The sequence below is a fragment of the Fusarium vanettenii genome, assembly GCF_000151355.1.
Source record: "Fusarium vanettenii 77-13-4 chromosome 4 genomic scaffold NECHAsca_3_chr4_2_0, whole genome shotgun sequence".
Lineage (NCBI taxonomy): Eukaryota > Fungi > Ascomycota > Sordariomycetes > Hypocreales > Nectriaceae > Fusarium > Fusarium vanettenii.
Genome location: NW_003315879.1, coordinates 909,968 through 935,988, shown reverse-complemented (window position 1 = coordinate 935,988; position 26,021 = coordinate 909,968). Strand labels below are relative to the sequence as shown.

The 26,021-nt window shown below is 53.8% G+C and overlaps 11 protein-coding genes across 11 annotated transcripts; 5 read left to right on the top strand and 6 right to left on the bottom strand.

Moving 5' to 3' along the window:
• Window positions 1–463: 463 nt before the first annotated feature.
• On the top strand, window positions 464–2,449 carry NECHADRAFT_37737 (uncharacterized protein; the record flags this gene model as incomplete). Its single annotated transcript, XM_003052015.1, has 4 exons — window positions 464–596; window positions 644–860; window positions 1,055–2,316; window positions 2,367–2,449. 4 exons carry the CDS (start codon window positions 464–466, stop codon window positions 2,447–2,449), a joined length of 1,695 nt encoding a protein of 564 aa, XP_003052061.1.
• A 572-nt stretch (window positions 2,450–3,021) lies between these two features.
• On the top strand, window positions 3,022–4,538 carry NECHADRAFT_59977 (uncharacterized protein; the record flags this gene model as incomplete). The annotated part of the gene is made up of 3 exons (XM_003052014.1): window positions 3,022–3,155; window positions 3,208–3,848; window positions 3,899–4,538. 3 exons carry the CDS (start codon window positions 3,022–3,024, stop codon window positions 4,291–4,293), a joined length of 1,170 nt encoding a protein of 389 aa, XP_003052060.1. The 3' UTR covers window positions 4,294–4,538.
• Window positions 4,539–4,739: 201 nt separating this feature from the next.
• NECHADRAFT_59975 (uncharacterized protein) lies at window positions 4,740–6,706 on the top strand. The gene is made up of 3 exons (XM_003052013.1): window positions 4,740–5,052; window positions 5,116–5,325; window positions 5,377–6,706. Exons 1-3 carry the CDS (start codon window positions 4,890–4,892, stop codon window positions 6,450–6,452), a joined length of 1,449 nt encoding a protein of 482 aa, XP_003052059.1. The 5' UTR covers window positions 4,740–4,889; the 3' UTR covers window positions 6,453–6,706.
• A 424-nt stretch (window positions 6,707–7,130) lies between these two features.
• NECHADRAFT_92587 (uncharacterized protein) lies at window positions 7,131–9,102 on the bottom strand (the record flags this gene model as incomplete). Its single annotated transcript, XM_003051573.1, has 2 exons — window positions 7,131–8,720; window positions 8,767–9,102. The coding sequence occupies 2 exons, from the start codon at window positions 9,100–9,102 to the stop codon at window positions 7,131–7,133; spliced, it is 1,926 nt and encodes a 641-aa protein (XP_003051619.1).
• Window positions 9,103–9,586: 484 nt separating this feature from the next.
• Window positions 9,587–10,750, top strand: NECHADRAFT_99985 (uncharacterized protein). Its single transcript, XM_003052012.1, has 2 exons — window positions 9,587–10,086; window positions 10,138–10,750. The coding sequence occupies exons 1-2, from the start codon at window positions 9,769–9,771 to the stop codon at window positions 10,642–10,644; spliced, it is 825 nt and encodes a 274-aa protein (XP_003052058.1). The 5' UTR covers window positions 9,587–9,768; the 3' UTR covers window positions 10,645–10,750.
• A 237-nt stretch (window positions 10,751–10,987) lies between these two features.
• Window positions 10,988–11,951, bottom strand: NECHADRAFT_78860 (uncharacterized protein; the record flags this gene model as incomplete). The annotated part of the gene is made up of 3 exons (XM_003051572.1): window positions 10,988–11,450; window positions 11,502–11,868; window positions 11,903–11,951. The coding sequence occupies 3 exons, from the start codon at window positions 11,949–11,951 to the stop codon at window positions 10,988–10,990; spliced, it is 879 nt and encodes a 292-aa protein (XP_003051618.1).
• Window positions 11,952–14,498: 2,547 nt separating this feature from the next.
• Window positions 14,499–16,361, bottom strand: NECHADRAFT_68217 (ADP/ATP carrier protein). The gene is made up of 4 exons (XM_003051571.1): window positions 16,196–16,361; window positions 15,902–15,923; window positions 15,706–15,782; window positions 14,499–15,576 (listed from the first exon to the last, which is right to left on the bottom strand). Exons 1-4 carry the CDS (start codon window positions 16,229–16,231, stop codon window positions 14,779–14,781), a joined length of 933 nt encoding a protein of 310 aa, XP_003051617.1. The 5' UTR covers window positions 16,232–16,361; the 3' UTR covers window positions 14,499–14,778.
• Window positions 16,362–20,354: 3,993 nt separating this feature from the next.
• Window positions 20,355–21,159, bottom strand: NECHADRAFT_102538 (40S ribosomal protein S25). Its single transcript, XM_003051570.1, has 4 exons — window positions 21,151–21,159; window positions 21,049–21,086; window positions 20,765–20,988; window positions 20,355–20,711 (listed from the first exon to the last, which is right to left on the bottom strand). The coding sequence occupies exons 1-4, from the start codon at window positions 21,151–21,153 to the stop codon at window positions 20,686–20,688; spliced, it is 291 nt and encodes a 96-aa protein (XP_003051616.1). The 5' UTR covers window positions 21,154–21,159; the 3' UTR covers window positions 20,355–20,685.
• Window positions 21,160–21,406: 247 nt separating this feature from the next.
• NECHADRAFT_68215 (40S ribosomal protein S5) lies at window positions 21,407–22,467 on the top strand. Its single transcript, XM_003052011.1, has 3 exons — window positions 21,407–21,627; window positions 21,719–21,902; window positions 21,969–22,467. The coding sequence occupies exons 1-3, from the start codon at window positions 21,488–21,490 to the stop codon at window positions 22,284–22,286; spliced, it is 642 nt and encodes a 213-aa protein (XP_003052057.1). The 5' UTR covers window positions 21,407–21,487; the 3' UTR covers window positions 22,287–22,467.
• Window positions 22,468–22,644: 177 nt separating this feature from the next.
• On the bottom strand, window positions 22,645–23,451 carry NECHADRAFT_78857 (uncharacterized protein; the record flags this gene model as incomplete). Its single annotated transcript, XM_003051569.1, has 1 exon — window positions 22,645–23,451. The coding sequence occupies one exon, from the start codon at window positions 23,449–23,451 to the stop codon at window positions 22,645–22,647; it is 807 nt and encodes a 268-aa protein (XP_003051615.1).
• A 947-nt stretch (window positions 23,452–24,398) lies between these two features.
• Window positions 24,399–25,161, bottom strand: NECHADRAFT_92582 (uncharacterized protein; the record flags this gene model as incomplete). The annotated part of the gene is made up of 2 exons (XM_003051568.1): window positions 24,399–24,882; window positions 24,935–25,161. The coding sequence occupies 2 exons, from the start codon at window positions 25,159–25,161 to the stop codon at window positions 24,399–24,401; spliced, it is 711 nt and encodes a 236-aa protein (XP_003051614.1).
• Window positions 25,162–26,021: the final 860 nt, after the last annotated feature.

The window sequence follows — 26,021 nt, the reverse complement described above, 5'->3', positions numbered from 1 at the left end:
GGCTTTTTACGGAGTGCCCTAATGAGAAGAAGAACTTGCGGCTCTTTGTTTCGCGAGATACGGATATTATCCACAATGGCTGAGCCGTCACTGGACGACGCTTGAATTGTGCTGACATCCATCCTTAATTACAGACGTGGACGTCTACGTCTACGTCGACCTCCATCCTTCATCACTTAAAAAAAAACTCCACTCTAAACTCCCTCCGGTCGTGCTTCCACCAAGGATCCTACCATCAACTGGGCTTCCATCCACGGTAGGGCGCTTGTCCATTAAGGCCTTGTTCCCCCACGTGCTCCAGCGTCGTCCCGTCCCCCAAACCCTTCCAGCGTTGGCCTGTCCTTCAATGTTTCCTCTTCCTCTTCCTCGAGCTCGTCCCGCGGTCCTCTTCAACCCCCCCTCGCCATTGACGTCTCCCCTCCCCTCCCGCTCGCTCGCCTCGCCTCGACAACCTTACTGAACCATGAGCGACCCGCGACGCGATGCCCCGCCGCCGCTCGGCGCTACGGCCACCGCAACAATAACCACCACGAGCCCGCCTGCGACACCCAAAGACGACGACGTTCCCGACGCCGGATTGAGGAGCCTCGATCACTGTTTGTCTGGCCAGAGACCTGAAGTGTCCTGTACTGACCCGCCCCAGACAAGCGCGCCCTGCCAAAATGGCGGTACACTCTGCGCCAGCAGGCTCTCCCCCTGATCCGCTGGGAGACGCCCTACCTCGCCTGGATGCAGGAGAAGATGCGAACTCCGGCCCTCGATAGTTACTTTGCCATCACCGCGAACCTTGGAACTCACACCTTCTTCATGATCGGATTGCCCATCTGCTTCTGGTGCGGATATGCTGCCTTTGGCAAGGGGTAGGTCATCCATCACCTCATCTCGAGTTTCCCCCCTCTGCGCTGCGCCGCACCTCGATGCGACCCCAGTTTCAGCTCGTGGTGCTGTGGGCTTTGGTGTAATTGCGACTGCGATTAGACTCTGGCCCACAGCCCGCGATCGACGTTGTAGAGCCCGCCGTTTAACGAGCTGTGTGGCTGATATACTTGTACAGACTCGTCCACATCCTGGCCCTAGGTGTCTTCTGGACGGGATTCATCAAGGACTTTTACTCGCTCCCGCGCCCTCTATCGCCGCCCCTGCATCGAATTACCATGTCTGGTTCTGCAGCTCTCGAATACGGTTTCCCCTCGACTCACAGCGCCAATGCTGTCTCAGTCGCCGTCTACGCCCTCTTGATATTGCATAGTCCTGAAAACAACCTCCCTGCTACCACGAAATTCGCTCTCGAGTTCCTCGCCTACTTTTATGCAGTGTCGATTGTGTTTGGGCGCCTGTACTGTGGCATGCATGGCTTTCTCGACGTCATAGTCGGCTCCATCATGGGCGCCGGCATATCTCTGATTGAATTCTATTACGGCCCCCCGTTGGACGAGTATATGCACTCGAGCTCCTGGGTTGCGCCTCTGGTGGCTGGCATCATTATTCTGATCCTCGTGCGCATTCACCCCGAACCTGCGGACGATTGCCCGTGTTTTGACGACAGCGTCGCCTTTGCGGGTGTCGTTATTGGCCTGGAGTTCGGTACATGGACGTATGGCAAGATTGCAGTTGATCCCTGGGAGACTCATGCGCATGGCGGAGGCACTGTGGATATCACACACCTGGGCTGGGGAATGAATGTGGCGAGAATTGTCGTTGGCGTTCTTATTATCTTTGTATGGCGTGAGACGATGAAGCCTCTGCTGCTCAAGCTTCTGCCTCACGCGTTCCGAATCTTTGAGCAGGTCGGTATGAACATGCCTCGACGATTCTTCACCCCTGCCAGCAAGTACAAGACGGTCCCTCCCGGCTCTCGCCTGGACACTCTTTTCCCGTCACCATCAGACTTCCCTCGCATGGTCGAGAGTATCCGAAATCCTACGACTCGAGGTCGTTCGGTTTCCATTGGACCTCAGAGCGCTGCCGATGCGTACGAGACGTTGGCGTATAGGGAGCGCAAGCGACGTGAGAGCGTCAGCAGCCAGCACAGTCTGAAGACCAAGTCGAGCAACCTTGAGCTTCAGAGTGTCCATGAAGACCACTCTGGCAAGGGTGTGGCGTCGGGCTCTCAGCCACCTCGCATCACCGAATACGAGAAGCTGATGGGTAATGGCTCTGTTGTAGCATCACCTATGACTGAAGATCCGGATCCTATCGAGATTTTCGTGACGGGCGAGGATGGTGGATTGGGAGAGAAGGAGGTATTTTCGCAACTGGTCAAGCCGCGTGTGCGATACGACGTCGAGGTTGTGACAAAGCTCGTCGTCTATACAGGTGAGTCGTTTCCGAGACCCTGGCTGTTGCAAGTACTAACCCCTGTCTAGGTATTGCCTGGTTTGCGGTGGCTATAATCCCCATAATGTTTGAGCTCGTTGGCTTGGGCACAAATCAACGGAGCGTGCAATGAGTGATAAGACGAGACGAGATTAGACACCGCTGTTGGCTATTGTGGTGGTGTCTGGGACATAATCTATCTAGATATTCTTCTTCTTCTTCTTCTTCTAATGAACATACATAGGGCAGGCGATGAATGACTGGCGCTGGAACGGGCAATTGGGTATTTAGGTCAAAGGAGCACTTTCGGGGTGGTGTAGTTGTAGAGGTAGAGTTGCTATTGGATGACTGGATTGCCAACTTGATGCACGTCTTGTATGAATGGGTCAATTGAATTGCGAATGGATGATATTTGATACTGATCGAAGAAGCTGAGTTCATGAAAGAGAACGAGCCCATGAAGAAAACATGAATGGATGATGATATCGAGTTGAAGGTCAGGTTCATGCAGCAAGAAATGGCGGCTGGTGATTGGCTGAGTAACCTTACAGGGGTTTTAATAGACCGACACGCCTAGACGCGTTCCAGCGCAGCACAGGTCGCGTCTGCAGCCACTTTCCATGACCTCAGTGCACTCAACTAAAACACCAAAAAATCACCCCCAGCAACGGATTCGAGCGACGACGGTCAATTCACAGCCTCAACATGTCGGACTTTGAAGATGAGATGGACGTTGATGTCCCTGCACCTTCCAAGGATGTTCTCTTTTCAGCCGACACATCAAAGGGGAAGCGGAGTGCTGCTAATCTGCCTGTAGAGGCTGAGGATAGCTTGCCTTGGTGAGTCTGCAAGCTGGCTATCTTTGAAGGACTCTGACTGACGACGATCAAGGGTTGAAAAGTACCGCCCGAATACCCTCGAAGATGTCTCGGGTCATCACGACATCCTGGCCACAATCAACAAGTTTGTCGATACCAACCGCCTCCCCCACCTCCTCCTCTACGGCCCTCCAGGCACCGGCAAGACATCCACCATCCTCGCCCTCGCGCGCCGCATCTATGGCGCCGCAAACATGCGCCAGATGGTGCTTGAGCTTAACGCCTCGGACGACCGTGGTATCGACGTCGTGCGCGAACAAATCAAGACCTTTGCCAGTACCAAGCAGATATTCTCGCTTGGGGGAGCGTCAGCCCGCGCGGGCGCTGGGTTCAAGCTCATCGTACTGGATGAGGCCGACGCCATGACGAGTACAGCTCAGATGGCTCTGCGACGTATCATGGAAAAGTACACCGTCAACACACGCTTCTGCATCATCGCCAACTACGCCCACAAGCTTAGTCCTGCCCTGCTGAGTCGTTGCACTCGCTTCCGCTTCAGCCCTCTCAAGGAGGCCGACATCCGGGTGCTGGTAGACAAGGTGGTTGAGGAGGAGCACGTCAAGATTGGCGGCGAGGCGGTGGATGCGCTGGTGAAGCTGAGCAAGGGCGACATGCGACGGGCATTGAACGTGCTACAAGCTTGCCATGCGTCAAGTGAGTGCTACAATGTGATTCTTCCTTTACAGCTGCTAACAAGAGGACAGGTACGCCGTTGCGACCGAAGGATGCTCCTAAGATCCCTGATAGTGAGATTAAGCGGGACAACATCACAACAGAAACAATCTACAACTGTATCGCAGCGCCACCTCCAGACGCCATCAAGGAGATTCTATCGACGCTGCTCAACACATCAGATGTGACAAGCTGTCTGACCACCATCAACTCTCTCAAAGTATCGCTAGGTCTGGCTCTAGCTGACATCATCACCGCTCTGTCGGAAGAGCTTACAAAGCTCGAAGTAAGCCCAGAGGTGATGATCACCTGGCTGGATGGTCTGGCCGACATCGAGCATAGAGTGGCTGGTGGAAGCAGCGAGTCTATCCAGACGGGTGCTGTTGTTGGTGTTGTCCGCAGCGGCGTTGAGTTGATGAGCCGATGAGCGGGATCACGGAGAGTAGCCTTGACGAGGACGGCGCAAAATGAAAGAGCTAGCGGCCGACTCTGCATATTAGGACAAAGACGGATATGGAACCGAGTCTTGGAGAAATTAGAGGGGACATGAAGGCGCAAGATATCAATTTCGAGGGTGGAGTTGCTATCAAGACTGTAGAGGGATACAGATATTTACATCTGGACTGAAGCGTCGTTCAAGATAATGAGACAAAATAAAAGGAAGCAATCATGATACCATTAGAAAATCAACTCATCATGTCTAATCCATGTCTGTTAGGGATCTAGTTTAGACGCCTTGACTGCTTCTAGGTCTCTTCCATTGCATCAGCCACACATGCCGTGGCGCAAGCTATGTCGCGTTTCATCTGCACCTCCTCCTCGTATCCATCAGACGGGAACCCCCAAGTCCCTAGTCCCACGCGCGTAGTTCATCCCGACTTCAATCTCAGGCGTTCCATCGACTTCTCCTTCTCTTTCCTTCTCTTCAAGTTGTTTCCGCCTGATTATTATGGCGTCTCCGCGCAAACGGAAGACGACACCGATATAGTATAAAAACAACAAGAACCACACACACTCACCTCAATGGCTTCCGTCTCGTCTACAGAGACTGGCGCAATGACGGTCGAACCGCTGTCGGAGCAGAACGTCGCTCGAATCCCTCACATACTCCCCCACGAGCGCGTGTTTCCTATCCAGATCGGAAGCGAGCTGTTTAAGCTGTCGGGTGCTTCCTTGTCTTCTGACGGTAAGACTCGAGCCCTTGTGCTACCTGCGCGTGCGCGCATACACCCACTAACATTTTATGTAGCACCGTCGTACTTTTCTCAGTACTTTCTGTGCCAGCTCAAGTCGGCAGAAGAGAGGGGTGACGAGACGGGCGCAGCGATCCGGACCCTCTACATCGATCGCGATCCCGTCATCTTCCGCGACATCTCGCTGCATCTACAGGGTTACCACGTCTCCCCGCGCGACGGCGAGCACTTTGTGCGACTCTTTTCCGATGCGCAGTTCTACAGCCGTCAGTTGTACCTCTCTGTCTTAAAAACATATAACCCTATCTGACATATAGTCCCCCTGCGCGTAGTGCCCAAGCTTATCTCGCAGCTCTACGAGGAGAGCATCTTTATCTGCATCGGCCATCGAGAGTTTCAGATCCCCCGCGAGATCTTCAACGATCCTGGAAACTCGCCCAACTTCTTCTCCCTTGGCTTCGCTGCCTTCTTCTCGCGCCCTGACGACCTATTCCCCGGCCTCGACCGCGAGGGCCTCATCCGACCGCCTTCGATACTGCCGCCCTCGGTCCCCAAGCGCAGCGCAAAGACGTTTGCAGAGCTACTGCACCTCTTGCGCGGGTATCCGATTCATATCCGCGACGAGACGCACCGGCAGGAGCTGCTTCGCGATGCTCGATACTTTCACTTCAAGGGTCTTGAGCAGCGTCTCATACCTCACTCCATTAGCCACAACCAGGCGAGGCGGCGTGATGAGATTGTTCTGCGTCTTGAAAATGTCCAAAAGAGCGGTATAAGCGTCTTCCTCGAAGGGCCCGACCCCGTGTCTGGATGGGTACAGTACGCTCGGCCGTACGTCGACGAGAAGCCGGCCGAGTTGGTACTCGAAATTGGTGGTGAAATGACAAAGATTCACTTCACAGGAGGTGTTCCTAGGGCCGAGTTCTTCAAGGATACAAAGGCTCGTGTCGCCAAGCTGTTTGAGGTCATCTCCACCAAGCTTAACCTGCCTCCAACGACACAGCCCCTTGGCCTCCTTATGGCCACAGGCGGAGCTGGCTCTCAGCCCGCAACTCCTGGAAATACACCTCTGAGTGAGGACCTTGTTCGAGTGATATTAGACTCGGACTCTGCCATCATCCTTGATGGCAAGGAGCACGTTGAAGAGCCTGCCGCGGCCTCAACCGTGGACTCGCCCACAAGCGGTACCTTATCCAACCCACGGAAACGAAGGCGAGCCGATGGTAGTGTTACAGAGGAGGAGTGGGTGGTAAAGACGGGCCAATGGAGACTCAAGATTCAGCCCTCGAAGAATGGCAAGAGTGGTGTTGAGTGTGTCCTTGTTGCAGCTAAGCTTGACGCCGTGAGCTCACAGCTGGCACGCAACATGGCGAGAGGATTCCTAGGAGGTTAAACATGGAAGGAGAGTAAGAAGGAAAGACGGAAAGAAAGAGGGGGGTGCATACACGGACATGACATTTATGATAGCAAGAGGCGAATGTAGAATCTGGAGTTCGGAGGTTATCTATCTTGGATACCAATACAATTACGCATCAAGACTGACAATCAAACAAGCACCAAGTTCTCATAACACACCAAGAGGCAGCAAGTTTCAACGTATACGTATCGTGTCATTGCAGATACGGGGAAAAAAAGAAACTATCAACGAGACCCAACCACCGCACATTAATCGTGGCCCAAGAGACGGGCTCGAGCGTTTCATACATGGCAATCAATAATCAGTTCAGTAAGTCAATCAATCAATCAATCCAGAAGGCATCAATCGAGCCAAGCCAAAACCGCTATCGCTCAGTGATGCATCCATTGTCCCATGTCCAAATGGCCTTCCAAACCACGATTCCAAACGAGAGAAAAACAAAAACAAAAGACAATAAACGCCCCTTCGCCAAGCCTGCAAGGAGAAAGGATGATGATCGGAAAAGGAGGAAAAATTGCAGAGAAGACTCGGCAAGTGGAGGAAAAAAGGGAAACTTTTGTATGTGCGTGCTTGAAAGGAGAAAGGGGGTGAAGGTGAAAGGGGCCGTGATCAAGTACTCGTCAAGTCATGTCCATCCATACGCTCCTTCATGGCTCATCGTCCCTTGCCGGCGACCTTCCCTGTCGGGGCGCTCATGTCCCTACGGTCAACACCCTCAACCATCCGTCGACGAGGCGTCATGGTGCCTTGGGCCATGGAGCGAGCACGCCCACGACGCTCACGGATCTTGGCGAGAGCCTGCTCGCGTGTCATGGTTGGTGTGAGAGCTGGGTTGGACAGGTCAAAGGTTGTGCCAGTGCTGTTGTGGGAAGGCGTCCGAAGGCGTTCCGAGAAGGATGAGTCGCTGTGAGCGTTGTCGTCGTGGACAGGCACTGTGGTTGTTGTTGTGACGGTGTAGAAGTTGGCCGAGGTGTGAGGTCGAGTCTCAGGGGAGACGAGGGTGTCAGCCGTGTCGGGCATGGTTGGCACAGAGGGGATAGGGGCCGTGTGAGCCTCGTTGTGAGGAGCGTTGAGGAGGGAGACAAGAGAGATGCGCTCTTGGGCGAGCATGGCAAAGGCTGGAGGATCAACTGAGGGAGTTCGGGCATATCTCCTGCGGTCCTCTTCCTCCTCTTCAGGAGTAGGAGGGCCCAGCTCGGTGACGTCCTCAACAATCGTCTCGATTCCAACCTCAGCCTCGGACTGGATCTCTTGTTGAGCAGCCTCAGCTTCAGCTTCCATCCTGCGCTGTGCCTCAAAGGCCTCAGCCTCTTGCTCAGACACTGTTCGGAAGATGCCCTCCTTGGGACAGAAGATGGTGCTACGACGAGGCTCCTTCTTGGACTTGGGCTTCGCAAGTTCAGGAGTTAGCTGTGTTTGCTGTTGATGTTGCTCCCCCTCTTCCTCTGGCTGGACCTCACCCTTAGCCTCAACCTCGACCTCCCGGGCCTGAGCCTCAGGCTCCTGGATGCGAGGTGGAGTTTGGGAACGCTGGACAGCCTCTGGCACGTCATTGTCAAGCTTTTGGAGCTTATCGTTGGGTCCCTCGAGGCCGAAGGAGCTTCGACGCTTTTGACGAGGCGCCTCGGTGTTGGTACGGCGGTCGGATTTGGCGCAGGCGCAGCATCGGAGGTGGCATTCGGCCTGGAGGAACTCGATCATCTCGTGGGCACGCTCGGCGCGTTGTCGCTCCCATTGCAGCTGAATGGTCAGATCCTCAATCTCGGCTTCACTGGCTGCCGAGGAGAGAATGTCCATGGTGGACAGTGACACGCGTGGGCCTCTAGACTCGCGAGTCTTCTTTGGTGAATCAAACTCATCGTCAGCGCCGCTGGAAGGTGGTAGAGGAAGGCGACCCTCAGCGGCGATGCGGGCAACCTCCTCGTTCTTAGCGGCCGTCTTGTAAGCGTCTCGCTCTTGTTCCACCACCTTGATTCGCTCAAGGGCTTGGTCGAGCTGTTCTTGAACGCCGACGATCTGGTAGCGTGCTTCAAACGCCTCCTGCTCCCGTACCTTGCTCCTCTCCTTTTCACGCTTGAGGTTCTCGTCTATCATCTTTGCTGATGTGCGTGATGACTTGAGCTCCTCCTGTAGCTTGACGATTGACGATTGGGTCTTGAATGTCTCTTTTCTCGCGCGTCGGATCTCTTTCTCCCATAGGGCTTGTGTGTGTGCGTGTGTCTCCTTGGCGCGGCCATAGTTTTCCTGGCGAGGGTTAATACACGACACGACAAGAAGGCGAAGTACATACCATGAGGGTCTCGAGACGCTCTCCAACCTTCTTCTCACGTTCCTTGCCCTCGTCGACGGCTTTCCTTAGGGCCTTATTCTCTTCTCTGTATCTCCTCAACTCAGACTCTGCCTCTTCACGGCCGACCATGGCCCGCTTGAGGGCGGCGTCGGCAGTCTTGCGCTCCAGCTGCTTGGACTGCATGGAGACGCTGAGGTTGTTGAACTGGCTGATCTTGTCGTGCACGGTACTATCGCGCGAACCGCCACGCAAGTGTGAGAAGATGGACTCTCGCTCCCTCTGCTGGTTCACGCGCTCAGCGGTGGCGGCCTGGAGGGGACCGCCCGGAGAACCCATCGGGCTCACGTTTGGATGTTCCATTGCGAAGGGAAGTGAGTGATCGATCGGTTTGTGTCTCGAGGGGAGGGAGTGTTGTCTGTGGTTGCAGTCGAATTCTGGCGTTGCAACTTAGTTTCTTAGTTTTGTTATGGAGCGTCTTTTGGTTTTGGTGTGTGGTGGTGGTTGCATCATGAGTGTTTACGTTTACATGCCCGCTGCTGGGGCACGACTAATGAGGCCATGCCCTGGTTGCCGTGGTGATGTCTAGCGCGGCGGGGACCTGGGCTTGACTGGACTGGAGGGGACCTCTCTCAGAGGCGTGGGCATAACTTCCAGGGCTCCAATCAGGGCCTTACAGCGCTGCTGACCCCGCGGCTCAGGGGTGTGTGCAGATTGACAGGCCCTGAACGGGCCCTGGACTCCACTGGAAGAATCACGATAGAGCTTCTGGTGAGATTCCCATGAATGGATCTGATGATGGAATCCATGCAAATGGACAAGTAAAAGCTCCGACGCCGAGTACGAGGCCGAAGCGCGACGAAACAGCACCATCAGACACGCCACCTTGAGATTCGAATCACCCCTTTTGACACTTGGACAGTTTGAATAAGTTGTCCTCGATTCCTCGTTTGTTTCTTTGTCGCAACTTGTCTTTCTACACCACATTCGTTGCAACTTGTCAAGATGGCAGAAGAGTCGACTTTGCGCCACCGAAAGCCTCAACACGAGGACCCCGAGCCTAAACCAGACCAGGAGGAGACGTCTGGGTCTGAATCTGAGGACGAGGAGGGCAAGACCAGATCTTCCAAAGAAATCGACGAGGAAGACCCTTGGGATGGCTACACTCCCTACGTCGACGTCCTCCGCGTCATAACCTTCTTGCTGCTCGCATCATGCGGCCTCAGCTACCTCATCACTGGAGGCAAGAGTTACTTCTGGGGCATGAAGAATAAGCCCGACTACTTGACTGTCAAGTATTACAAGGAGCTTATCAATGGACCAGTTGAGTTGTGTCTCTTCCAGCTGTCATTCCTCTGCTAACACCTACCATAGCCACCGCCCAACTACCTGACCCTTAACGAACTCAAGCTCTACGACGGAACCGACCCCGATAGACCCCTCCTCCTCGCCATCAACGGCACCATCTACGACGTCTCCGCCGGCCGCCGCATGTACGGACCCGGCGGCTCATACCATTACTTTGCCGCCACCGACGCTGCTCGCGGTTTTGTCACGGGCTGCTTCGCCGAGGACCGCACTGCCGACCTACGTGGCATGGAGGAGGCCTTCCTACCCCTCGACGACCCCGAGACGGACGCCTACTGGACCCCTGAGGAGCTCGCCGCCCTCAAGGAAAAGGAGCTGGCCGAGGCCAAGGAACACGCCCACAAGGCCCTGCTCCACTGGGTCAACTTCTTTAAGAACAGCAAGAAGTACTCCAAGTACGGCTACCTCAAGAGAGAGGACAACTGGCTCGAGAAGGAGGAGCCCAAGAAGCTGTGTGACCAGGTGCAGGCCACCAGGAAGAAGAGAAAGATTCCCGGCAAGGAGGAGGATTAATGTGTGTGATTAGAGTTGTTGCGTGTCTTTACTTTGGATTAGCCCCCTTCGTTGATCTGTATTTGTATATCAAAACTCAAGTGAATATGAACACATCATGGCCAAAGAGAGAAGTTTTTGAAGACTCGATTTTCGAGAGCATCTAAATAATACATTGTCCCTTTATTTCTCGAGTAAAACAGTTACCCAACACCATGGATTGTCTGGCCTATCCCGCGGCCGACAAAACCATCCAGCCATTGGTATCAAGCCGCCTAATTAATTGATTTCCCTTTCATTTCTTTGCGTCGCCAAGTCTATGCGTACAAGAACTCTCCTCTCATCCCCTGTTTGATTCTGTTGTTTACAGCAGCAACAAGGCGGCACCGACAGCCAGCACCAGTGAGCTTGGTGCGAGAAGCTTGGGCGCAGATGCTGTGACCACCGACTCGGTCGAGGCAGGGCTGCCGGCAGTAGGAGTGCCAGTAGGGGCCGGAGTCTGGATGCCAGTAGGCAGAGGCGAGTCGCCAGAACCGGAGCCGGAGCCTGAACCGCTTCCGCTGCCATCTCCGCTGCCAGAACCAGAACCAGAATCAGAGCCGCTTCCGCTTCCACCATTGCTGCTGTCACCACCATTGCTGCTATCGCCGCCAGAGCCAGAGCCAGAGCCAGAGCCAGAGTCGTTGCCGCTGCCGCTGCCTCCGTTGCTGCCTCCGTTGTTGCCACCACCAGTGGAACCTTCATTCACAGGAACAACGTCAGCTCCAGTAGCAGACTGGCAGCCGGTGCGGTAGTTGTCAAGAGATCGAGAAGAGTTGGCAGCGGTGCTAATCAAGGTTAGCAACTAGTTCACATCAATGGACCTGTGTTGAACTCACTTCTCGTTGATGACCATGGACATTCCACCCTGGCAATGCTTGGCCTTGCTGCAGTAGAGCCACAGGGGCTTGTTGTCCTTGATTTCGATGGTGTAAGTGGGGATCATGCCCATGGCCATGCTAGCATCGACGGGCATGTAACCCGAGTAGATGCCCTGGACGCTCGAGTTGACATTGCCAATGGGAATGCAAGGATCGTCAAAGGTGGACTGTGTCACGGTGTGGTTTCCTGCCCAGAACTGGAACTGCACCATAGTGCCAGGCTCTGCTGTGATCTTCTCGGGCCAGAACTTGAGGCCAGTTGCATTTGTAGCCGAGTTTCTGCCTACAGAGACGACCTGGACATCGAGGGCTTCAGGGGTGTTAGCTGGATATAACTGAGGAAGTATAGGGATACATACCTTGAGCAACGCCAACCAGGGCTGCAAGAGAGAGCTGAAGAAAATGCATGATGTCTGAATGAGGGTATTTGACGAGGAAGAAAGAAAAGAGGATGTATAGAGTATCAGGATATACTGTAGCACCGAGGGATGGGAAAGGCGACTCGCGCTCACAAGGACTAGCCTCGTCTGAATTGAATATTAAGAGAAGAGTGAGAAAAGAAAGAAAAAAGAGACAAAAGAGAAAGCCCAGAGAGAGAAGGCTTCTGTTGTTGAATTTGTGCGGGATGAAGATGAAGAGGAAACGGGACGAAGAGAGCAAGAAACACCATCTATTTAAAGGCGAAGCTCATTATGATCCCCTCCCCAGTAATAGCTGGCACACCTCCGGCCGCGACCCTAGCGGCTGGTTTCGAGGCAGATCTGAAGCACGCTGCCGGTGACGGCGCAGATGGATCTTGGAGGTTCCGTCTCGGCTGGTCACCCGCCGGGGGTTGCAAGCGCCGCTGGGCAGGAGGTGGTTTGAGACGAGGAGAGGGAGAGGTTTGAAACGATGGGTTGGCAGGTTTGTCTAGATGAACAATGCCAAGTCTGAGAAGCATCTCGGCTGTCTCGAGTCAACTCGATCGAGACGACATTTGCTTTAGATCTGTTCAACTTGAACATGGGACAATTGAAAGAGAATTTCTTCCATTGCTGGCTTTCCAAACCTTTGATCCTTCAGTACTGACTGACGGGTGGTTGACGTTGAATCTGCCTACAGCGAGGCCTCATCCTGACTCAGTCCCATCACAACGGCCACAAGGTGGCGTCTAATAGACGAAACGACCAATACCACACCAGAGAAGCTCTTGGTACAGACCGGCTCGCTCCAGAGCCGAACAGAAACTAGGAGATGTGTGCTTCCCCCGGATGTGCCTCACCCGTGAGCTCCCTGAGACAACGACAGTTTCGCGACCTTTTCTCATTGGCAGCTCAACAAGGGCTGTAACTCTCGGCTGGACGAGTGCAGAAAATGACCATGCGACGCTGCGCTTCTCGGCAACTTGTTGTTCCTTGGTCGGGGGTTGTGGCCAGGGGTTGTGGTTGGAGGCGCAACGTTTCGCCTTGGTTGCAGAATCCAGGCTAAAGTGTGGGAAGGAGACCACGTGAAACGGTCCAGCCTCAGCCATCTCTATAATGGACGATAGATTTCTTAACCAAAATTTGCGCTGCCATGGCAATATTACAACTGAGATATTGGCATAGGATTTATTTAATTACTCTTATGCGTCGCTCTTCTCCTCTTCTACTGTGACTGAAGAGGTGAATCCCTGCCTAAATGCCACACCACGACCACACCAAGAGTCTTAGCTACCGTTGTTATTTCCCCGGATCAAGTACCCAAAGCAACATTGTTCTTCGTGCCTGGGTCTTGGCTGCATCAGTGGAGGGAACTAGATGCGATCCCCGTCGCTGCTTGTCAAGGTTCGTTGACGCCCGGTCATATGGACTATCTGAACAGTTTGCTTCCCTTGAGGATGCCAACAACAAAGGTGGTTTAGACATCCTGGTTCCTACTCATTCTCATGCTGCACTCCTTCGTTGATCGCGCTGGAGTTACTGGGACCAGATGTTAGCACCCGTAACAATCCAAGATCCCGAGTGCTAAATACCTATTCTCCTGTTGACTGGGCGCTGAGAACTTGACACCAACCAATTTCTGGTAGTAAAGAGTCTGCTATTGTCCTTCATGTGCAATTGATCTGAGAACACAGAGAAAGGAGTTGTAACAGCACTCGTAGCCATACAATGGCGCAGACCAACTCCAGCGATAGCTCTCAGATTTCGTCCGATGTCTTGTTTCGTAGTCTCGACACAACAGATGCTCGTGAGATAGATCTTGGTTCGTATGAGCAGACCTAGACAGTGTCAGGATACCATCCTCGCATATAATTGCCCATGACCTCCGCTTGACATACCATGTCCTAGCTTCCTCCACTTCCCCTCAGAGATCCAGCAGCAGCTGCGGCGAGACCTTCTCCAAATCCTCAACCTCCAAGAAACCCCCATCCTTCTCCACTGCCGCACGTGCGATGGCCTCCCTCACAAAGACGTCAAAGTATTTGCCCACCGCATCGTTGGCGTCCCTCGATATCCGCGTCGAGTCCTTGGCGAAGAACTCGTGTAGTAGCCGTGTCAGCAGATCTCGCGGTATCGTCTTCTCGGGCTCGGGCTCTTCATCCTCTACGACTTGGACGTCTTCGGTAGAGTCTGCGGGGTCCTCGTCTTCCGAGATCTCGAAGGGGTCAAGTGACCGTCGCTCTGGCTCGGGCTCTGGTGCTTTGGCAGCTTTTTTACCTGCACCCTTGGGTCGGCCACGGCTTGAACCTGATGTCTGCTTTGGAGGCATTGCTATACTCTCGGCAACGGGGATATCGCTGGCGGTGTAGGTTGATTGTGCTTGTGACGCGGGTCTGGGAACATTGGTCGAAGTAACGCGTCAAGTTGAGAGTTCAATCGAGAGTAGAGTGCTTAGTCAGCAGGGTTGCGAACTTCACTTCACCAAGGTTTTGGGTTACACAAATCATCACAGACACAATTGGCGTACATCACATCACAAAGGCACAAGTAGCATGTACGGTATCAAGGGAAATTGCATTGGTGTATATTACAGCGGCCTAGAACGGAAGGCAAAGCAAGATGAGAAAAAGACGCCGTGCCTATGCCACTCTAACCCGTAAAGAGCTGCTGTTTCCAGAGGACCACGTCGGGTATCTGCGACAACTTCCCTCGTCTGCACTTCCATCTCGCCTTTTTGTTTCAACCAGCGGACGCCATGTCAAGCCCGCGGATTAAGTTCTCTCCGAGTCCCCATTCCCCCGAGTCTATACAGGGTGTGTTGTTGTACACGACGTTTACTTGAAGGCCTTTCCGAAGAGGAGGACCTGGAGCTGATCGTAGATGGACAGGACACCAGCACCGGCGACACCACGGAGAATGTTGGCACCAGCACCCTTGAAGAGAGACTTGACACCCTCCTTGGCGACGATCTGGCGGGCAGCATCAAGAGTGTTCTTGTACTTGACGGCCTCACCAGAGGTCATCATCATGCGTCGTCGGATAGTGTCAAGAGGGTAAGAGGCGATACCGGCACCGGTGGTGACGATCCAACCAAGGGCGAAAGAGGCAAGGAAGTTGTTGGCAAGGGGACCGGTGAGGACAACGGGCTTGATGGAGTCGTACATGCCGAAGTAGAGACCACGGTAGACGATGATACCAGCAACGGAGGGCATGAAACCACGGTAGAGACCGGCAATACCGTCAGAGGCGAGGGTCTTCTTGTAGACGTCGACGAGACCGTTGAACTGACGGTCACCACCGGACTTGGCGTTCTTGGCATCGTTGGCAAGACGAGTACGGGCGTAGTCCAGGGAGTAGACGAAGAGAAGAGAGGTGGCACCAGCAGCACCACCGGAGGCCAGGTTACCAGCCATCCAGAGGGCGTAGCCATCCTTGTCCTTCTTGTAGCCGAACATCTTCTTGAACTTGTCGCGGAAAGCGAAGTTCAGGGCCTGGGTAGGGAAGTATCGGATGACGTTGGCAGTGTTGCCTCGCCAGAGGGACATGACACCCTCATCGGCCATGGTGCGCTTGAAGCAGTCACCAATGCCGTTGTACTTGCGGTCGAGACGACCGGTCTTGAGCATCTCATCCTGTTGTCATGGTTAATGGCTGTTGGAGACGGGTGTTTGCAATGCGCTTATCGCACGTGATAGCCGAGAGCTTAGGGCTCATGCAGCTATGCGATGCAGAGATGCACAATGCTGGGCGACGGTACTGACCTGGTTCTGGATAAGAAGCTTGACACGCTCGATGGGAGCGGCGGCGGTCTTCGAGACGGCGGCGGAAACACCACCCACTGGGATATATGTCAGTATTCGTCCGCGTTAAAAATGTTTGTTGGCCCAAGCTCAGCTCGAGGAGACGACGTCGTCCTCGAAGTGAGGTGGGGGGCGGCATCGGTAGGCGGAAACATACTCAGGAAGTCGGCCACGAAGGGCTGTGAAAAGACACGTTAGCCATTGCTCATGATATCATGTATCCCAATCGACCATCGGCCAAATGGCAGCGATGCGATAAATGCTGGCTTGGTCGGGCGGCAGTGATATCGGTGGTGAAACCAATGCCAAACCCCGCACGAGATCAATTGAATCTTCAATTGTGCTCGGCGAAGCCCAATCGATCAAGCATCAAGCAGATATCTCGCACACGCGGCATTTCACGGCCGAGGGGATCTGGTCGATTGAGGGGGATCGAGAAGAAAAAACTTACCGGCATGCCCAAAACCTTCTGCGGCTGCTCAGACATGGTGACGGCTGTGAAGGTCTTTCCCTTGAACAAGAAGAAAGGATTGAGGGGAGATGGAGAGATGAAGAAAGAAAGAGAGAGAGAATGAAGGGAGGAGTTGAGAGAAATAAATCTGCGCCGACGGGGGGTGAGAGGTATTTGGGGGGAGAGGGAAAAAAAATTGCGGCGGATCTGGAGGAGAGGCGCTTTTGAGCGAATCTTCCCGGCTCGCGCTAAAGGGAGCTGGGACCCCCAGCCAACCAAGCCCCAAGCCAGCCTCTGTCTCCAGGCTTTCCCACGGCAACAAGCAGCAAGGACACCTGGCAGCCTGAGGCCGCACCTTAGCCTCGCCCGCTGGAGGGCTCCAGCTTCCCGCGGGGCCCTTTCAGGGGTGGCCAACAGCGACAGGTGGCCACTCAGTGGCACTCCAGTGGCCTCCGGGGTGGGTCCCGCTGAGCAAATCCTGCGCCTATCCTGGCCTGCGAGAGCCAGCCCGGCTGCAAGATGAGATGCCGGTTCACCCCGATTTTTTGTCGAGCGCCGAGACCTAGACCCGTCTTGGGAACCGCGACGTTGCTTGGATTGACGGATACGTCTCGGTACATTTGGGGTTTTACTGTACGGGGTACCTGCTGTACGGTGTGAATATTGATCTTGACTCGGCGGTTTGTCTGGGGCGCTGCTTCCTGGTTGGTGGTGATGTGCTGGCCGAGCGGTTTTCTGGCATCAAGTTTCTGATATCGATACACAGAGACACGGACCATGGCAGCTTCCAAGACATGTAAACTGCCATTGAACGCTCTGTGTTTATGTTTTCAATCCTCTTGGTTCTTTCCTGTGATCTTCTACTGCAATTGATCCTTCCAAAGATCCATCACCGCCATCATCTGTTATTGACATCCTTCTTGAACCATCCATCCATCCATCATCACCACCTCCATTCATCCACCCTCCTCCACACCGTCCAGCTTCCCCCGGCTCTCCAATCCACTCTAGCTAGCACTCTCCGGGTCCCAGCGTCCCAGCACCCATCCTTGGAACACCCTCTGGCGGTCGCAGCGCCCGAAGTAAGCTGCTAAGCCCGCCAGAACTTGGCCAACAGCACACCCACTCGCCGTTGCTGCTCCCTCACCGTGCACAGTGCGCGCGTCATTGGATCTCGCCTCCCCCGGGTCGCCCCCGGCAATCAACCATCCAATTGGTGTCTGTTTGTCTGAGCTGCCTGCAACGGGCAGGGCAGCATTTTTTTTTTCTCGTTCCCCACGGATGAGCAGCGGTATCAAACAAGCAACGAACCTAGCCAAAGCAATCACCGCAAAACAGGCGTCATTCCTTGCTCTTCTCCCCGTGACTGCCGGAATTCTTCTCTGGCCCTGTTCGTCTCTTTAGTAATGCCTTCATCCTGGACCTGTTACCACGACAGTGGTGGATACACCGTAATACAAAAATTCTGATGCTCATCGCCAGCGTTCCGGTCCAGCGCTTCAAGACCCTTCGTTATCCCGCGCCCGACCCCCCTGGATCCACCAGCGGCAAGGGAGACAAGCCGAGCTAAAACGCTCTTCTCCGTCAGCAGCTGGAGCCGTCAGGGGGTGCGAGGGCCCAGAGAGCTTGCGGCTTGGGAGAAGCTCTTGTCAGGCTCCGGCGCCCGTTCTAAACAAAGCACCTCCTTCACCCTTTGAGCCGAATGCCAGATTCCGCCACCGCCGACGCCGCCTCACTGCTCCTCGTACTGTACATATGTACTCCCCTGCTTCCAGTTCGTAATCTTCTCTTCTCCGTTGGCCTCGGTAACAAGACTAGTGGTCCAAGAAAAAAATGGCACACTTCGCAAGTACCTACTCTGCCTTTTAATCTGCTGAATCACAGCATAAAGAGCTTATGATTATAAAAAAATGAATTTATATAGACTTTAGAGTATAATTTATATAATTCATATTTTTATTTGTTTATTTTAGTCTAAATTACGTCTGTATAGCCCGGCAAAGGTCTCATTGCCTACCTGCAGTATGCCATTTATTTCTTGGTCTGGGTGCAAGACAAGACAACCAAGGGTGTGGCCGTGCACCCCGTACAGTACGGAGTACCGCTTATCGTCATGCAGTCGGCTAAGATTTTTTTTACTTCTCTTTTTGATCCCTGACTTTATCTCTCGGGACGTCCGTCCGACTCGAGTCAATAGAAATCGTGGATGACGAACTGACTCTTGTTTTCATCAGGGCCGTTATTGCCTCGGTCGTTTTAGCCCGAAGACTTTCCATCACCATATCGTGCTGCATGGCTGAGACGTAGTCGGAGGACCTTGAAAAGCCTCAATTGCTCGGGTCCCTACAAGGTATCTTGCCGATCCTCCCAAGAGCCATTGACCTATCGACGTTGGCCCCGAGGGGAAAAAGAAAGAACCGTTGTATCCACTCCCCTGTGTTCCATTTCAGAGGTAACAAGGTCAAGATCGAGGCACATGGGAAATGAACCAGATTCATCATTATTGACGTTGGATCCCGGCCCAATCTTACCGTTGCCTCTATCCGTCCGTACTTGCTGATGGGATGGGTGTTCTCCGCCCCGTCCGCCGGCCGCCGCTCGGATAACCGACATAGACGCCGCGTGGTAGACCGAGCGGCTATCCTGTCTAGGCTAGAATGCCTTTCGTGCATCTCGGCGTGCATCTCGCTGAGGGCCACGTCGGAACAAAGAGGCCTTCCATGCCTGGTATTAAAGGGACAACACTGGCCCGCCTCCTGTGGCACCCTCACGGGCAGGCAGTTCACTGACCGTCAGTTCTGATGGACGATTGTCCGTCTCATGCTCCTCGGGAGCTTCTCGCCAAGAGCCAATTGAGCGAAATATCAAACACCCATTATCTTGCTTGACTCGTCAGCAAGCGCTGGTGTCACTGGCTGCATTTATCACGGGTGACTTCCGAAAGTCAATGTCATTGTGGCACGTGACCGAGTTTCAGAAATTTCCTCATTCTCCTTCATCACGTGCCCTTCCGGACAGACCGCTCAGTCGAGGAGAATCACATATCGGATCAATATGTCCTGGCAGGCTGAGACTTTGGAGTAGTTCTCCAGGGATGGATGGTATGGAAAGCCCTTGGAGTCAAGGGTGTTGAGTCGAGATCGTCATCGTCTGGAGAGTATATGAGCAACCTGAATGCTGTGACAATGGCAAGAAGCTATCTCGCTCCTATCCTGGATACGGTGTTATTGGGCATTGAGTCTCGACGAATTATGTGGTCCATGACATACTATGCTTGAGGGCAATGGCTGTTGACTGACCACAAATTCGTCACGCCGGCTGGTGCCTTATTCTCTTACGAGTTTCGATACCTCGAGCTGTTACCCTGCACTGGGGCCAATGTTGCCAGCGGTAAGTATGTTCTGGCACTCTTCTGGTACCTCATCTCACCCCCAGCTTTCTGTTTGCCGCTTCCAATACGGCATATCCGGGTCCCAGGCTTGAACCGAACCACGGTCTTGGCGACGAGAAGTGTCGGTCAAGCCCCTGTGAGGGTCATGCAGAACCAGCGAGGGCGACTTTGGGAGAGGCATAACTGCGGGGGGGTATTCAAGCAGATAGTGGCTCGGGTTTTTGTTGTGGATATCTGTCGATACATGCCAAAGTTGACCCAGGTACCTCCAGGCCTGTCCATTGAAAGCCCATTCTGATACAGCACCTTGGACCTGGAACGTCCCGGAGGCATTGGCCTCGTTTTGTTACGGGATACAGGAGTTGATCGTGGTTGCGTTGTCTACGGGAACAGCGAATACGGAGTTGTCAGGGTTCAAGGTGTGTAGAAGTGCTACAGGGTGCGAGCAAGTCGATCTTGCGGTGTGTAGACTCTGCGTCTGGGGCGCCGTCACTCAGGGCTAGGATATAGTCGTCTTGGCCCACAGGACTATCCTATAGGTTGGACCGGAAGCAATTCAGATGTCAACGGTGTGCAATATGAGCTATCGACAAGGGATTGCCACGGCAGACTCGAGGATAACCAAGTGGGGATTGGGTAACTTAATGTTGGTATCAATGACACCCCGGTATGTTCACGGAAGAGTCCACAGAGATATAAGCCGAGTTACCTGTCAACAATCGTGCCAGTACATGTTCAACTCTACCCGTGACCTGGCGGACTTGGGTGAAGAGGCACTAATACATTGAGACACAGGCCCTATCTTCCATCACTGACACCATCATCCAATGTCATATGTCTCCTCGCCAGGCAGGCATCAAACAAATACACCAATATCCGCGTCACAGGAGGGAACAATGCTTGGTCATTTCGAAGATCTTTCATTCCGTTGCCGTATATGCTAAAGCAATTCCGTCCCAATGCTAACCGAGCATGAAAAGCGTCCTAACCCAGGCTTATTTTTTTTCGCCTTGCAACACCCTCCGACCATGTGGCCTGTCTATCGTCCAGGCCACCCAGACGCGAAATCGTGAGACTTGATTCTTTTCGTTCATTGCACTTAGTCAGAACCACCGACGGCACGGGCTAGAGTTGGGTTAGCAGTTGTTCAGGCAAGAGGTTCCGAGGGGCCGTCATACTGTAGATCTTCATCTTGCTGTGAGTGATGACGGGCTTGATCATGCCCTTCTCCTCGAGGTCGGCGAGGCACTGTCGGGCCAGCGAACCGTTGATCTTCATTCGGTCGACGAGGGTGGCGACGGTGACCAGGCGGTAGGACTGGACATCCTTGTAGAGCTTCTCGGAAGTGGTCTTGTCGAGGATGACGGCGTGTTGGGCCTTGTCCTTGACCTTGCCCTTGGACCTTTACGATACGGGTAAGCTTCAATATCGACGATGACGGCGGCTGTGCGCGATCACATACCACTTCTTCTTTTGCTTCTTTCCACCGGCAGCGGGGGCCTGAGATTGTTGTCAGTCAAATGCTCGCCATTCGGACATCTGTGAGGGCATCACAAAAACTCACCATTTTGTCTGATATGTGCTGTCGTTGAACGGGATGTGCAAGACAGGAACAGGAAAGTGTGGTGATGCGATCCAAAGAAACTCTCCCACTTGACCCAGCACGAATCGAAGTTCGTCCCCAGCCGAAGTTCGCCCAGGGCAGCCGAGCCCTAATATTTTGGAGGGGGTAGGTACGTACCCGAATTTTTGCGCACCGTGATTCGCCCGGTGGGCCACCACCAAAATTTCGAACCTCTCTTGACCAAGCCCACCTTCAACTTCACGAAAAATACCATCTCGACATCCGCAACACTAACCGCAGCCCGTCAGTCCCGGAACCCACGACTGCAACAGCAAACATGTCTGACGCCGGCGAGATCGAGGTCGAGAACACCGCCCTCTACGAGGTGCTCCCCAAGGACGTTGTCAAGGAGGTTGGCAACGTCAAGCTCTTCAACAAGTGGGACTACGATGTCGAGGTCCGCGACATCTCCCTGACGTACGTTAATTTTTCCCCTGACTTTGGCGATGCTGCATCGAGTCTGAATGCCCTCCGCGCGAACGAGTTGCTGATGGAAGTCTCGCGACAGTGACTACATTTCCCTGCGAAACCCCGTCTACGTCACCCACACTGCTGGCCGATATGCCACCAAGCGATTCCGAAAGGCCAACTGCCCCATCATTGAGCGATTGACCAACTCGCTCATGATGCACGGCCGCAACAACGGAAAGAAGCTCATGGCTGTCCGAATTGTTGCCCACGCCTTCGAGATCGTACGTGCCACCTGATGAGAGGAGAGGACCCCTAAGCGACTGCGAATGCTAACACACCTGGATCAGATCCACCTGATGACCGACCAGAACCCCATCCAGGTCGCTGTTGACGCCATTGTCAACTGCGGTCCCCGTGAAGACTCTACCCGAATCGGTTCCGCCGGTACCGTCCGACGACAAGCCGTTGATGTTTCTCCCCTCCGCCGAGTCAACCAGGCTATCGCCCTCCTCACCACTGGTGCCCGCGAGGCCTCTTTCCGCAACGTCAAGTCTATTGCTGAGTGCCTTGCTGAGGAGCTGATCAACGCCGCCAAGGGTTCCAGCAACTCTTACGCTATCAAGAAGAAGGACGAGCTGGAGCGTGTCGCCAAGAGCAACCGATAAAAGGTGCAACGGCGGATTCATGACGGGAGGGGTTGCGGCTTTGGCGTGTTCCGGCATGTTTCGAAATGCATTTTGCGTTCATCGGGTCTGGGAACGCGGCTATGGATTTTCTTAGGTGGCTCTAGATTCAATAAAAAAAAGTCGGGCTCCCTGAGAGTTGAATGAACTCATATTTCTTGTCCACTCTATCGCGTGCTCTCGTCTAGTGTGATGATTCTTTGTGTATCAAGGCTCTCTGAAAATGCTGGAGACCGTTATCTCATTTCCGCTGTTCGAATGTCAAACCTTGCACCCCTCTCGATTTAACACCATCACACATAACTGGAGAAGGAAGTTGGGACTGGGCAAAAACATCATCCTATGCAATGTTCAATCGCCGAAACATGCCGACGTGTGCCATACCCTCCTCCCACCATGTGCCCATACCCTCATCCAGCTCGAAGCCCCATTTCTTCCAGACATCCACGACCTGCTTCTGGGCGTGGACACATACCAGGCCTTTCCACGTAGGGATCTCCTTGTCACTGGTAGCACCCAGTTTCTTCATGCCGACCTCCTTGATGCTGGGGTCAAAGTAGGAGGGATTCGACTTGATCCAGGAGAGTGCCGCATTGACAACCTGCCCAGCGATACGGTGGCCTCGGAACTCCTTAATGACTGCCAAGCGTCCCAATTTCACATACGGCTCCTGGCCGTCATGGAAGGTGGTTTCTCGTTCGACGATGTAGGGCGGCCTTCCGACACCCCCCGTCAAGACCATGTGGTTCTGTTCCCCGTCGGTGTCCTGTAGCCTCCCATCGATGTATCTGCCGCCATCCTGAGGGTGCGGATCATGAGGGAAGGGAACGAGTCGTATGGTTCCGATGGGTGTTGAGCGGGTCGAGCTCTTCCGGTGCTGCACAACGTTGCCTGCCTTGTCTGTGATCTCAGGCTCCTCCGTCTTCTTGACGCTGGCGTAGATGACCCAGTGGCATGACCGGTTGTCGTCAGAGTCGAATTCATTCTCAGCCGGGACCTTTTGCTCTTGAACAAAGACGTTTTGCCGTACCTCCATGGCGTCGAGGAAGGTTTGCGGGATGGTACTTGGTTGCTGGTCCAAGGGTACACCGCGTTGGAATTCTTCGACCTTTCCAGGCTCGAGCAAGGATATGAAAGGTGTTGCCATGGTTATTTGTTCTTTGCGGTGAAATAAGATGAATTCGGAATCGTTGGGAAATACTTTGCAAAAGTTGAAAGAGACGAAAATTGCAAAGGCCGGGTCTTGGGCGTGGGAGGTGAGTTTTAAGGGAGCTATATTAGTTGATGGAAGGAACAGGTTCCCTGGAAATTTTGCCTGGCAAGAGAGAGCCGGTTTTGGATCGACTGGATCCAAAGCCCAAAAGGGCAAGGACCTCAACGAAGCCTTGGGTGAGATGACGAGAAAAGAATAGGAAAGAAGGGCACAGAGGACAAGGAATCCTAGATCTGCGTCCGCAAAACATGCGGCTCTGTAACATATCGTATCGCACTCGTTTTTGAAGGCAACAATGATGTCAGTTCGTGGCGTGGGGCAACAAGTGAAAGCCGTGGTTACAAGAGATATGGACCCTGAGAGCTAATGCAATCCCGATGATAGGCAGCGTGCCTTATCGATTGGCTAAGGCTCAAGGGTCTATCAACTCGGTGTCCTTGGCCGGAGTATTCTATCTCCCAATGGATGCCTGTACTACATAGGACCGCAGCAGTAGCAGGCCCAAATATTCCGAGTTGTGGACCTGCGATGAGGTCGACCAACAAAGCCCTTGCTTCACATTGGGTCCAAACATCCATGACTTGGCCCACATGTATGTAAACACTTCAAGTCAAGGGTCCACCCCAATCATAGGCCAGTTGAGTTGGTGAGCACTGATACCAAATTCGTGTCCGCGTCGACAGATCACAGAGGCCTTCTATTGGCTGCATTCTTCTGGCAAATAGAACAGCATCGTTCGAGTTCAGAACTCTAATGTATTTCTATCTCCTTTCGGCTATGGGAGGGCAGGGAGTCTCTTGGGGTAGAGAACCCGCACCCTCGACCCATTTCCTCAGGGGCCGTTCGTCATCTCACACCACGCACGCAAATGAGGCTGAAACTTAGACGGCAGCCTTACCCAAGTTATTGTCAAAGTTGGCATCCTTGAAGGGCACATTGGCGTCACCGAAATCCGTGTTGGTCAGCGCAGTGCGGGCAGCATCAGTGAGGCTCTCCCAGGCCACCAGGGGCTGCTGGCCACCCTTTTCGCTGGTGAAGACGATGTGGTGGTTGACGGGCCAGGAGGCAGTATAGCCCGCGAGGGGGCTGTTGCCCGAGAAGGTGCCTGAAGTTCGGGCCTCGTATCCGCTGTGCTGGGAAACGGACATGCCAACAACGCTGGCAGTGGTGCTCTGGCTCGAGAGCCAGATGACAATGTTCTCCCAGTCGTGACGGTGTCCCAGGCCAGTCGATGGCGAATCCTTGGGCATGTACCAGGAGTACATGATGGCATAACGACCGTTGTAGGTCTTGCCACGGACGTAGACCTGGCCGGTGCTCGAGCTGCAGCCTCCGTTGGAAGAACCACTGGTTGCCAATCCTCCGCTAGAAGTCGGGTCAGCTTCAGTCACCAAGTCCAGATGTATTCGCGACATACCCGGTGTTACCACTGGCGTCGACGGCTGGGAAGGGAACACAGCCGTTGAAGACCTTCAGGAACGGCTTGTACTTGAGGTACAGCGAACCAGCTGTCCCCGAAGGGACAGTCTCTGGGAACCCGACAACGGCGTCATGGGCGATGACGCTGCGCTTTTCGACAGGAGAGCCAGAGACAGCCGAGGCGCACACGGCCAGGCCGGAGAGGAGTCGAGAGACAAGAACCATGATGCCGTTTATGTCCTAACAGTTATCCGTAAGTATCATGGCGATGCCTAACAATAGGCGTTAAGTTAATTACCTGGGATCCGAGACAATATTTGAGGGGCTGTGTTGAGCTTTGGGTAGCTGTACTGAGTCTCGATGAGCACTCAAGTCGGGGGAAGTTGTCTCTTTAATAGAACGGCATCCCCTCCTAAGGGTCCGTATAGCATATCGGACCCTGAATTAACACGAGGGCACATGGGAGCATGGAATTGGCGGATCGTGAGAGATTCCCGTCCGTAGCGTGGAGGTTGCTGGTGTTGATTGCCTCATCGGGAACTATGGACCGGCCGCATTGGCCCCGATGTAACAACTGGGAGTGGGGGGTTTGGTGAAGTCGACAGCGAAGCTTCGGCCCGTGGACTGATGGCAGGCTGGGGATCAGCTTGGCCGGCTCTTGGACTATGGTGAATTCCCCTCTTAAGGACAAGGGTTGCGGCTATGTAGGAAGCTGTCGGTGAGCTTGCGCGGAGTAGGACGGCTTTTGGGACATGTTCCTGAGACTAGGTCGGTTTTTGACTGGTGGAAAGAGATGGGGAGAACCAGCTCTAGCACGGACTGAGAATAGTCAGTTCTAGTTTACGTTTTCCATAGGTAGTCGAGCTGTTTCTTGGATGCGCAACAACATGTGCTTTAAACAATGAGGGGTTAGTACCTTATTATGCCAAACATCCGTGGCTCTCCCACATTCCGAGAAAAGCAATACGATATAAAACACCCCAATTAAATCCCCGACAGGGTATACTTTTGTCCCTACCATTAATAGGTCTCTATGGTTGTTGCCGTGAGTCTCTGTTGTGACGATATAGGGTAGCTCGGGTAGC